Genomic DNA, 12,434 nt, shown 5'->3' on the forward strand with positions numbered 1-12,434 from the left:
AGGCATTCTGGTTTCCAGGGTGGCATGGCTGGCACAACCTCCGAGGGGCTTGGGAGCAGATGTTTGTCAGGCTGGGCAGCTGGAGGAAGGCAGGGGCCTTGTGTGTGAGGACGGACACTGAACGCTTTGTTGCAACTTGACTTGGTTGCAGATGGGCTCTTACTTCGGCTCCTCCTTATGTGCAGTTGACCTGAACGTGGACGGCCTCTCTGACCTGCTCGTGGGGGCCCCCATGTTTTCTGAGATCAGGGACGAAGGGCAGGTCACTGTCTACATCAACAGAGGAAACGTGAGTACAGAGCTGGGCAACATGTGGACAGGGTGTGGGAGAGGGATGTTGGCCTGGGGGAGTAGTGACTGAGCCCCATCACCCAGAGGAGGTAAAAAGACACGCTTCTTACCTTCAAAAAGCTCCGTGTTCCATCAATGGAAAGTTATACTCAGTGTTGTGACTGCAAACATACAGGGGTCCAGAAAAATCTTAATGACTAAAGTTGAGTGATTCCTATGTACCAGGAACCGTTTCTCCTGCTTCCTGTGAATGATTTCAATGACATGTGCACATGGTATCGGGGGTCCCCATTTTTCAGGTGAAAAAACTGAGGCTCAGAGAGGTTAAGTCACTTGCCCCAAATCACACAGATAAGAAGCAGTGGGGCTGGGATTTGAACGTAGGCAAACTGGCTTCGGAGGTGGCATGCTTCATCTCTGTTATTTTGTCTCCTTGGGACTATATACACACCTGCCCACGGAGGCAGAGAAGCCTTCTCAGAGGACATGATGGCTGGGAGGAATCTTGAAGAAGAATGTGAGTTAGGTAGACAGGCGGGAGTGGGCTGGGAGCTGGGCAAGTGGATTGAGGTGTGAGGCAGTGGGACCATAGTTCAGCGTGTTGGGACTGGGAGGGGTGGATGGGGGCCACTGTAGTGGCCAAGGGCTATAGTCACGATGTCCCTTATTCTGCAGAACCATGAAAAGGATGTGGCCGAGTCAGAAAGATGTCTCTGCAGCACAGTGGAGGGTGGGTGGGGGCAGGGGCTGAGGGGCAGCAGTGCACCCATGGGTGCAGGAGACCAATGAGAAAGTAGAATCTTTTCAGGATCTAGAGGAAAGAATATTCAACAAGAGGGAAATGGTTAAATGAATAAATCCTGTGACCACCAGCCTTTAGCTAACATGAGAAAATGCTTATGAGATAATCACTGAAAAAGCAGGATAAAGACTGCATGTACAAACAACCTTTAAAAATGTACAAAATACATAGAGAATGTAAATAGATCTCTCTGGGTGGTGGTGCTTGGGTAGATATTTAGCTTTATCTTTATCCAAACTGTGAGAATGTAATTCTTTCATAATCAAAAAAGTCAGTAAAAGTGTACTTTTAAGCGGTGACCGAGGTGTTAGTTATCCTAATCGGGAGGGGGTGGTGGTGTTTACTATAACTACGTGGGCAGATGCCAGAAAGAAAGGGCAGTTATTTAAAGAGGAGCCAGGGGAAGTTAGAGCCTTGAGCTTTCTTGGATGTTTGCAAACTCTTTGGGAAGGTGGATCTAAAACCTGGGAGGAAAGATGCTTCCTGGTACCTGTTGCAACAACTCATGGCACCTGCATCTGCACTGACCTTCCAGGAAGGGGGGACAAGGCAGGTGAGGGGAGAAGTGAGTTGGTCGTTATGGAGATGAGAACAGCTGGCATTCAGTAGCTGCTGGCCACCATATATGCAGGAGACTGCTGCGTTTGCATGGGTGTTAACTTGTGAGGCAATAAGGTGACCAGCCCAACAGCCCCAGGGCATGGAATCTTGGAGCAGGATAATCCCCCAGACCTTCTGCGGCAGCTGGCACCCACACATCCCAACCCCAGTCAGTGTTTCTTAATGCCATGTGGTTACCCTAAGTACAAGGGTATTCTTATTTCTGTTGAACTTCATCTTATGTGATTAATGATTGCAGGGCAGTGTCGAGGAGCGGGAATAAATGATGACTTGCCTTTGAATCTTGGTGTTGCCACTTACTAGCCTGTGTGATGTGGACAAATAGCTTGAAATCAGCAGCTCAGTTTCCTCACCTGTAAAGTGGGCAGAGTCATAAGGTTTTCCTTATAGAGTCACTGTGTGATTTAAATGAGGATGAGGATATACAGTGCCTGGTACATACAAGGAATCAATGTTTCTCTCTTTCTTCACCACACTGATGGGAAGAAATCACATATTTGTGTTGTGGGGCAGAGGTTTCGTTGACTTAAGAACTCATCACACCTTTACTGTTTGCAAGTTGTTTGAGTACAGTGGAAAAAAAAAGATTTAGTTGTAACAAAAGCTTTGGGATGGCTTGTGGATGTACAGTGAGTCTGAGTGCCTCTACCTGGGGGCAGGGTTAGACACTCTTGTGCCTCAAAACATTGTGTGTGTGTGTTTTTAAAAATATTTTATTTATTCATTCATTCATTCATTCATTCATTCATGGCTGCATTGCGTCCTAGTTGCAGTGCACGGGATATTTGTTGTGGTGCGCGGGATCTTTGCTGCGCTCGGACTTCTCTCTAGTTGTGGCACGCGGTCTCCAGAGTGCGTGGGCTCTGTAGTTTGCGGCAGGCGGGCTCTCTAGTTGAGGCGCCCGGGCTTAGTTGCCCCGTGACACGTGGGATCTTAGTTCCCCGACTAGGCATCGAACCCAAGTCCCCTGCATTGGAAGGCAGATTCTTAACCACTGGACTACCAGGGAAGTCCCTCAGATGGTGTTTTAATGCTCTGATAGTCATGTGCCAATGATTTGGGGGTAAAGTGGGCGTGACTTTTAGTGACACCATCACCATTGACCGCTCCCTCTGTTGGTTGGTGTTTGCTTAGGAAATCCAAACCACACGTGAAAATGGGCACAGTCGTGTGTCCTGTTATCACTGCTCCCACCCCTTAACCAAGAACTATTGGGTGTTGGGTTTTCTGAACCATGAGTCCCTCTGCCAAGATTACTAATACATGCACCCTACAAAACAGCTTTATAAATTTGTACCAGAAGGCAGAGGAGAGCAGAAATGGAAATATGTACTCCCTCTAAAACAACTTTGGGGATATTGCGGGGAGAGGAGACTGTGGGGACAAGCAGGTAGGTTGGTTAATAGGTTGGTGTATAGAGCGTTAGGACAAGGGAGAGGTTTAGTCATCAGTGGCCAACAGTGGGTCTCCTTCCCTCTAAAATGCATCTCAGGCAATCGGAGACCTTCATGGCAGCCAGGTGGAAGGAGCTCATTTGGCCACCAGTGGGTGGGTTCGGGGGGAAGTTTGGGTGCCTGGGATTCTGCCCAGGTGTTTCCTGTCCATGGGTGTGCTGCAGGGCAGGGCGGCGTTCCCGGCTCTGTTTTTTCATTCTTTTTTTGGTTATTCTGTTTGTTTTGTTTCCCGTTTTCCCTCCATCCTGTTTCCCAGGGAGCCCTGGAGGAGCAGCTGGCCCTGAGTGGGGATGGCGCCTACAATGCACACTTTGGGGAGAGCATCGCCAACCTGGGCGACCTCGATGATGACGGGTTCCCAGGTCAGTGAGCTCGTACCTGCCCTCTAACTTGCCCCTGTCGTGGGCGCTCTGGGGTCTACCTGCCCATGGCAAGGCCCATCCACGTACACTGGGGAGAGGACGCCTGTTAGAAACCACATTTTCTGTGTAGACACAGGACTGAGCCCTGAGCCCACTGGAGTTTTGCTTCCATGAAATCCCTTCTCATCAGCTCAGTGCTCTTTGCTATGTGTTTGTGGTGCAGTGAACCTTGCGGCTGGTCCATAGGGGCTTCTATGGCAGCCAAGTCTGAACCAGCTTCCTCTTGCTACAAACCTTTCTTGTTTCTGAGCCTCTGATGCTCCACGATGCTCTGAGAGCATGGAGGAAGATCTAGTTGTCAGTTTGTGAGAGTAATGTTGATTTTTTTGGTAAAGGGAATACCATTTTATATAATTCCTTTACCCAAGAATAGAGGTGACTTTCTCAGTTATGCAATAACCATTGTCTATGGAGTTCCCTTCTCAGACAGACATTAGGGTGGGTGGTTTCTTTTATTGAATAGATCAATAACTTATTCCTATGAGGATGAGGGAGAAATTTTCTGGAAGTAACCTCTTCTCAGCTTCTATAATTTTCTTTCTACGTTTTTTTTTTTTTCCTGCTGCTAAGAGATAATGTGCCTAGTTTAATGCTTGAACAAGCAGCAACCAAGAAATTTCTAGACATTATGGCAGGAATTAGAGAATCCACCATTATGTTACTCCACATGGCTTTTCTAACCCAGAGCTGCTTTTCTCCCCCTAGATGTGGCCATTGGCGCACCGAAGGAGGATGACTTTTCAGGAGCGGTGTACATCTATCACGGTGGTGCCGGTGGGATGGTCCCTCAGTACTCCATGGTAATTGGTGTGAGAGTGTCGTGGCTGCTGTTCATACATTCATTCCACAGATACACACAACACACGGCATTGTGCCTGCCTTCACCTTCCCCCCCTCCAGTGGAAGACACAAACCATTGAGACTGCTTTTTAAATCAAAACATATTTATAGACTCCCGAGTTTGCTCATATCCAGGGAGGCATTCTGCCTACAAAAGATAAGATCCAAATTCTTAGCCAGAGTTAGAATGATTTATGTAAGAAGAGGTGGATTGCTTTTTCTGGTTACTGCTTTGCCAACCATCTGTGCTAAGCCAAAGGAATATCTTGTAAAATATAATCTAGAAAGACAGTGGTCCATGGAGGAGGGACATGAAAGCTGTCACAGGGCTGTTGTCACAGTTGGCATTAAAACGGGGAGCTGGTTAAAGCCCTGGCCTCGTGCCCCAGACTTGGGAACATGGAAGTGGTGAGTTCTGTTTTTTGCCATATCAGCTTGGAGTTCAGTCTTGCTGATGGTGTCAAGCCCAGCCCCTGGGAAAAAAGGAAGTCACTCTCTGGACAGAAGCATGGTCAGGATGTTTGTGGATGTCTGCACGTAGAGTGGCACAGGCCTGGGTCTTTCTCCCAGTGGGTCAGCGACAGAAAGGGACTGAGCACATGTCGAGAAATTTCCAATCAGCACCTGCTGATTTACTGAACATTTACTACGTGCTAACCGCCTCCTATTCATGCTGACATTTCTCGTCACCAAGGAGCTTGCCTTGTATCTTGATTATTGCAAAGGAAACAAAACTTTGAACTGAGTCCTGTTCTTATAAAATGTTCTATAACATGAAATAGGAAAGTATCGAAAGCTGTCCATGTACTAAAGTCTCTAGGTAAGAAAAGGCTTTGCCAGTTGATTTTAAGAGGCAGTGCATATGTGTAAGTTCAAGGTGTATGTTCCTAATTGTTCTTCCTGCAGCAGATATGAGTTAGCTAATGAAGGGTTCAGGGCTGGCTGGTTTGCTGCCACTTGAGCCCAGATTCCCTCTGCTGGGCCTCCTACTCGGCTCCGTGACTCTTGCAAGAGGCAGATGCCAAGGGAGGTGCTGGCGAGAGCAGGGATGCTTCCTGAGCGCCTGCTCTGCCCTCTCGCCTTCAGTCCTCAGAATAGCCCTGTGAGATGGGCACCTTGGTTATCCACCTTTTATTTACGAGGTGACTCCAGGCCAGGGAGGTTAATTAACATGCCCATGGTCACCAGCTAGGAAATGGCAATTTGACCATGAACCTTTGCCAGTCTGACTCCCAACCCTCTTACTGCAACCACCGCCCTCAACTCCACATCGGGAAAAAGGAACGCTCAGGGAAGCTCAGTTGGAAAACTCAGAACTATGGAAGCTTATTTGTCTGTGAGGCATATATACTCTGAGGGGCATTTATCTACATGGACCATCCTCTGTGCATTAGAAATGAGTAGTGGTGGGAATAAACTCCTAGAGGATTTAGCTGAGGTGGCAGGAGGAAGAGGGCTCTGGGCACAGTTTGGGGGCCACATCCGTGTCCCAGGGGCTGCTCTACCCTGGGTCAGGGACGCTGCTCCCACTGTCACAAGCTGAAAGTCATCCAGGGAGCAGCCTTCTTTGTGCCGCCATCGAGGTCACTCTCCACGCTTCCTCCTGGAAGCTTGTTGCCGGACCTGGGAAGCTAATCACACAGAGAGGCAGCCTGTGAGAGACCCCCAGCTTCCCCTCCTCCGGCGGCCCTCTCGTGTTTGTTGTGTTGCTGGGCGGACTCCCTGCAGAGAACTGAGGTATAAATTTTGTGGTCAGCGCGGATTGTCTTTAGTAGGAAGCAGGGATCAGCAGCTGGACCCGTCCTGCCTTTGTCGGCACGCAGCCTGGCTCATTAGCTCTAACAAAGAGAAGTGGTTTGGGGCTCTTTAAAAAAAAAAAGAAAAGAAAAAAAGAAACAACCATGATTACACGTTTCCAGACTCCTAATATGTATGTGATAAGGTTTGTGATTTTAAAGGAAGAAAAATCCTTTAACGCCAGGTTCTCTCCAGGGCCCAGGTCTGGACAGAGCGGGCATTGTGTGGGTGAACTACAGGAGGAAGTCAGAAACAAGTCTGGGCAAGGGAATCGCTTTTCTTTGGCCCAGATTGGTGTTATTTCTGCTGGATGCGTTGTGAGATCAGGGTCTAAAGTTCTTCCATATAACTCTGTAACTCATTCCTCTTTCTCGAGTTTACCATGAAAAGTGTTGATTTTAAGATCCTTGTGCGCCTTTCTCAATTTGAGAGCCCTCCGGGCATGTCACGGCGGTCCCTGTGATCTTTCTCCTGCCATCAGGACACCGCATGTAAACCTGGTGAAGTGGAGGTTTCCCAAGGCTCCTGGTTTTCATTTAGAGTTATTAGCATCGAGCAGACTTATCTTCCTGGCTTTATGGCCTAATGGCCTGCAGATGTTTGTGGGATAACTTAAGCCTGCATCGCCACCCCCAAAAGGACCACCCCTTCACTCTTCCCTGCTTGTCTCAGCCACAGCATACCTTAGAAATGCAAACCCAGGGCAAGCTGCTGCTCGCATCATTGGACCTCAGAGCCGAGATGGTCTGCTTCAAGATGTGACTTTTAAGAAACGTGCAGATGCACATCCGTGTTTCCTTAGACAGAGCCATCGGGGATGTGGGGCTCTGCCTGTTATCAAGAAACACTTCTTCAGTGTTTCCCTACAGTGTTCTGATTTGAGCTTTGATGCTTGCACATTTCCTGTTGGATGGTTTCACTGAGGTGGCAGGCGGAGGGTTATTTGCAGTTATCGGCCGCTGCAGGGTGGGGGAGTCCCTGCTGTCTCCATCTGTAAACCCTGTAGGAACACCTCCTCCCCATACTTGTGACTTCTTTGCAGGATGACTCAGTGAGGAAAAGGATAAGGCAAGAAAGTCCCAAGTGAGCCACGACTATGTGTAAACCTGGTTCTGACATGGAGGTTGCTGTGTGGCATGAAAACAAAGCATTTCGCTTACCTTCTACATCGAGGGCCTTGGGAGGGAAGCCTCCCCAGGGAGACTGTTTAGAGAAAGGGAAGAAAGAACAGGTCAGATCCCAGAACATGGCACTTTTCTGATTCAGGAAGTTTGATATCTTTGTGAGGAACTGTGCCACACAAGCATGGATGTGTGACAGAGGCTGGTTGTATAGTGAATATTCTTGGGCCAACACAGCATGTGTTGTGTTAGCATCTGTTGAACGTAATGATGAAGGAGAGGTAAGTACGGATGCCCTGTGGCAGAGGAGCTGTCAATGCTGAATGGTCAGTTGAAGGCTGCCTTTTAGGAGGAAGGGTGGCTTCAGCTAAGTGTTTGGGTTTCCTATAGTTTGTAGAAGGTTCAGGACCATGGAGTTCTAGATGTACTAGGTAGAGCTGTTTCATCCTGTCTGTGATGCCCAGGAGCCTGTAGATCTTTTGGTTGGCTTGATGGAGAGCTGTCGTGCTAATTCCTGTCCACCTAGGGAACAGCTGACGTGTGCCTCTTAGGAGTGTTCCATGTTTACTACATGTTTGGGTAGAGAGATAGAAGGACAATATGTTCTTAGAATTTCAGCCAGCTATACCTGTATAAACACAAAAGAGAACCTCCCTTAGAAGTGGAAGTTAACCTTGATCCATTTGGAACTTCATTCAACACATCAAAACACTAACACACTCATCTGGGTGGCTTTTTCATTAGCACTGAGCTTAGAAAAAATTTTAAATGGTGACATTTGACTAAGGCAAGTAATAATAAAGGAGTACATGGTCTTCAGCTGCCTGCTAAAGCCCCCCACCCTCTGCCCCGATAAAATTCGGACTATGATTTTTTTCTTTGAACAACTTCAAGACCAGGTGTCCTAGGGAAGCTGCCCTAAAACAGTCACTGGTTCTTATTTGTGACCGTGCTCCTTCCGGTGACTCAATCTCCCTATTATCTGTTTCAGAAACTTTCTGGGCGGAAGATAAGTCTGGGTCTGCAGATGTTTGGTCAGTCCATATCAGGAGGCATTGATATGGATGGAAATGGCTATCCCGGTAAGCTATTTTTCTTTAAAAGCATATGAGATAAGCAAAGATAACCAGTCTGGTAAGCGTGATCACAGATGTGACCTGGATTTAGGATTAGGAAAATTCATACAGTAGAATAGGGTATTTTGCTTGGTGTTTGACTTTTAAGATGAAAGTAGTGTTAAAGTTTATTTTTCATTTTTAAAATGTTCTACTCCAAAGGGTTTAAGCACCAGGAAGGTGGATTTTTGCAGTGATTTCTGTGGCAGCAAGTCTTTCTGATAAAGACCAAAAGCACTCCCCACATTTAAAATGATAACTAGTGAAGCCTCATGTTTGCCTTGATATTTGAGCATATTCAGAGACGTCTTCCTCTTGAGAATGAAGAAGGCACTGAGCAAACCCCCACACCCACCCCCGCCGTGAGACGAGTATTGAGAGAAACACTTGGAGCAGGAAGAAAACCATGTCATCTCCCTGACGGACAAAACAGACCTTCACCATTCAAGGCTGGCTGGCTTGTCTTCAGGGTTCATTAATGCCTTGTGGTGACTGAGACTGATTGAATAAAAATGTACGATTTCAAACCCCAATCCCAAGTGATATCCGGTGTAGGTAAAATTGACTGGGCAATGGAGTAGTGGTTCCTTTGCTGCCTGAAGGGGATGGAGTAGGTGAGGTGAGGAAACAAAGAGAAGAATTTGGAAAACCCCTAAATCATCATGGAATTCAGAAGAAATGTCCCTGAAACTCTAGGTCATCTTGCTATCTTGAGAAAGTGTTTCTTTCCATTTAAAATGCCTCAGAAGGATCTGTGAAAATGAATGCAATCTTGTACGAGTCTTTTTAGGTTTGAGAAAGCAGTTCTTGTTCTGGGCAATTTGTAGCCATCCCTAAATAATACCTACCATTGGTTTAGCACTCTAATATGTGCAGAATGCTTCCCCGTGCAATGTACATCATATAGTTACCCCATAGGTAGCTAAAGATAGGGGTGTCTCCCCAGTTTACAGACAAGGATACTGAGCCTCAGAGAACTAAGGGCATCAGAGACCACATCATTGTGGACGGGGACCCAGGCTGCTTCTCTGTAGTTGCACGGTGAGCAGGTATGGTCACACTTCATGACGGATGTGGATTTCTTACCTTGCATTTTTCATGAAAGAAATGGCAAGTGTGGCAGTTTCTTTTATTTTCAAATATCCAGGCAATTTAAAAAGGGTATTAGAAAATGGCAAAATTAACAAGCATACCCAAGTGCAGAAATTTTAGCAGCCCTGCAATCCACAGATAATGCTCTTTGTTTTTCCTTAATGAGGACGTCGTGTAGATGTAGGGATTCACATGCTTGGTTCTGTGAAGTAGTCATGGGAACCGCAGGGCTGAGAGGTTTATATTTGAGGGGAGGAAAGGCAGAGAGCTGTTGGATGAATGCATACTTCCTAAATTAAATTTTTTAGGAATAAACATTACCAGCTAACACTTGTCTTGATTTATAGTTTGCCAAGTATTTTCATGAGTTTTCTGATTTTAATATCTGATTTAACGTATTTAATAAATATATTGAACAAGTGTGTAATAAATATATTCTGATTTAAATATTATGAAATATTGTCAACTTTTGAAGAAGACAGTGGGGATAATTATCTCCATTGTGCAGACAAGGACACAGAGAGACTCCGGGGTCACATAGAGTGAGGGGTGGAACGGAGATGATTCACATGTTCTACAGAACTTAGAGCTTTTCCCAAGAGTCATTTAATTCCAAGTGTCCCCCTCTCTGATTCTCTGATGTCCAAAAGAAATATAATGTGAGCCACTTACATAATTTAAAATATTCTAGTAACTGCTAAAAAGATAAAAAGAAACAGGTGAAATTAATTTTCATAATGTTTAATTTAGCCCAGTGTATCTAACACATTATCATCTCAACATACAATCAATATAAAAATTATTAATGAGATCGTTAATGTTTTTTGGTACCAGGTCTTTAAAATTGTTTCCTGTCTTACACATACAGCACATCTCGGTGCAGACCAGCACGTTTTGGGGTCTCAGCAGCAACATCTGGTGATTGACTGCCATACGGGGCAGTGTGGCTCTAACTCCTACAAAGTCATTTCAGAGCCCGGGGGGGCCCCCTGACCTTGAGGCTGGCCTCCATTGCCGTGGAGCCCCTTGACAGCGGGTGGGTGAAATGGGCTTCAGCAAGTTTCTGAATCTGTAAACTTATGGTTTTCAGATGTAACTATTGGAGCTTTCATGTCGGACAGTGTGGTTCTCCTAAGGTGAGATGCTTCTCTCTTTCCTCTTGGCTCTTCCTGGGTGAGGGATGGAATTTGGTTGGGGAGGGGGGCGCAGGGGAGTTATTCATCATTAGTCAGCAGTCACTCTGCCCTGTTCCTTGCAGGCAGAGGTGCTTGGTAAGTGCGAGTGCTGCCTTTGTTTTTTCATCCTTGTTATCCTCTATCCCAGGGTTTCCAGCCAGTGGGCCTTGAGTGGTTTACGTGTGTGAGAGGATAGCATCCCTGGAGCTTCTAGGAAGAGTTGGGGTTTTTGCCTTTTGCCGTGAACAATCCCTTCCATAGATGTGCTCTACACATGGTATCATTTCCTGTGGGCGCCATGACACTGCCCTATCCCATCTCTTCATCCCTGCACCCTTCATCCCGGCTTCCCCACCTTGTAGTCCCTAGCCCCCCAGGGCCTGGGAGCCTCCTGCCCCCTCATTCTTTGGTGGCAGCAGAGTGTGAGGGACATGAGCTCAGACCCAGTCCTCGCTGTGAAACCCATGCAGTCTGGATCTCTCCTGCAAAGGCCAGCGGGCTGCCGGCCCACCCATGAACCCTCTCCAAGTATTTCTGTCTCTGTGACTCAGAGAAAGCAACATTACACTTTGGAGCGGGAGCCAACTCATAGGTTTTGTTAACAACCTGATTTCAGAACTTTCTAAAATAGGCTAGTAGGATCTTAGAGCTGGAAGGGATCCCAGAGGCCATGGATTTCCACATCCTAGATTCCTCTCATTCAGCAGGGCCTTCCTCTGAGTCTCCACCACAGGACCACACAGCCTCCTCTAGAAGGACGTAGTGCCCAGGGTGGGGGCTTAGTAACTTCTGAGGGGACCAGTTCACCCACAGGTAATGAAAAATGTTAAATTGTTCAAGCTAGTTACTTTGCACACACTTAACTGACAAATGCTAATTTCAAAGTGTGTCATATTGGCAGCAGTCAGAATTGTCTTTAAGAAAATCCATGTATAACTTACTTTTTCAAGATGATGATCATAAAATTCCTGAGTCAGAAATGACTCTGCTACTCCAGGGATTATAATGCTTCTAATATCAACCACTACTCATTTATTGAGCACCACAATGGGCAGATAATTGTGGGGAAACATAATATTTCAGGCATTGTCCATTCTACACCAAGGGGATTAGTTAAAGCAAGCCATAAATACATCATAAAACCTCAGCTATATAATGAAATATGTGATAGCTGCTATATGAACAGTATAGATAATAAATATTCTAAGGATTTAGAAAAGATGATGAACAACACCCTAGGGATGCTCTAGACAGAGACTTGGATCATATTTTCTCATCAAGACACATAGCCTCAAGGGCCTTTGGCTTTCAAGTTCTTTCTTTCCTAAGAGTTGGCTTAACATGGCCAATCATGTTGGAAATGAAATGAATAAATTTAATATGACATCCCCCCACCCCCCGACAAATGCTAAATTGTTAAAGAGGCAGAATAGCCTTAAGGTTAAGAGTGTAAACTCTGGGGCCAGGTGGTCTGGGTTCAAACCCTAACTCTGCCCTTACAAGGTGAGTTTCCTGGACAAGTCTGGTAACCTCTGCTTCAGGATTGTCATCTGTTAAAAAGGCAATAATAGTACTTACCTCACTGGGTATCATAAGTTCTTATGAGAGCTCAGTGAGCTAGAACAGTGCCTGGTTTAAGTGCTCAATAAATGTTAGCAATTCTGACATCAGTTGGGTTTAATTTGCCTGCCTCAAAGTCTGCTT

General features: G+C 46.2%; 1 protein-coding gene across 6 annotated transcripts in view; it reads left to right on the forward strand.

Annotated features, from left to right (window-relative positions):
* The window catches only part of ITGA9 (integrin subunit alpha 9), a 355,586-nt gene that overhangs the window by 59,208 nt on the left and 283,944 nt on the right, over window positions 1-12,434 (forward strand). For all 6 annotated transcript variants that reach the window (XR_009505770.1, XM_059939171.1, XM_059939172.1 and 3 more), the window contains exons 9-13: window positions 152-289; window positions 3,425-3,530; window positions 4,296-4,390; window positions 8,340-8,430; window positions 10,646-10,691. Coding sequence is in view for 5 of the 6 variants with exons in the window: in XM_059939171.1 (XP_059795154.1) it covers window positions 152-289; window positions 3,425-3,530; window positions 4,296-4,390; window positions 8,340-8,430; window positions 10,646-10,691 (476 nt within the window). In the remaining variant the exon portion in view is untranslated. The remainder of the gene's footprint in view (window positions 1-151; window positions 290-3,424; window positions 3,531-4,295; window positions 4,391-8,339; window positions 8,431-10,645; window positions 10,692-12,434) is intronic.

Source organism: Balaenoptera ricei, chromosome 11 (assembly GCF_028023285.1).
Source record: "Balaenoptera ricei isolate mBalRic1 chromosome 11, mBalRic1.hap2, whole genome shotgun sequence".
In the NCBI taxonomy this organism is placed as follows: domain Eukaryota; kingdom Metazoa; phylum Chordata; class Mammalia; order Artiodactyla; family Balaenopteridae; genus Balaenoptera; species Balaenoptera ricei.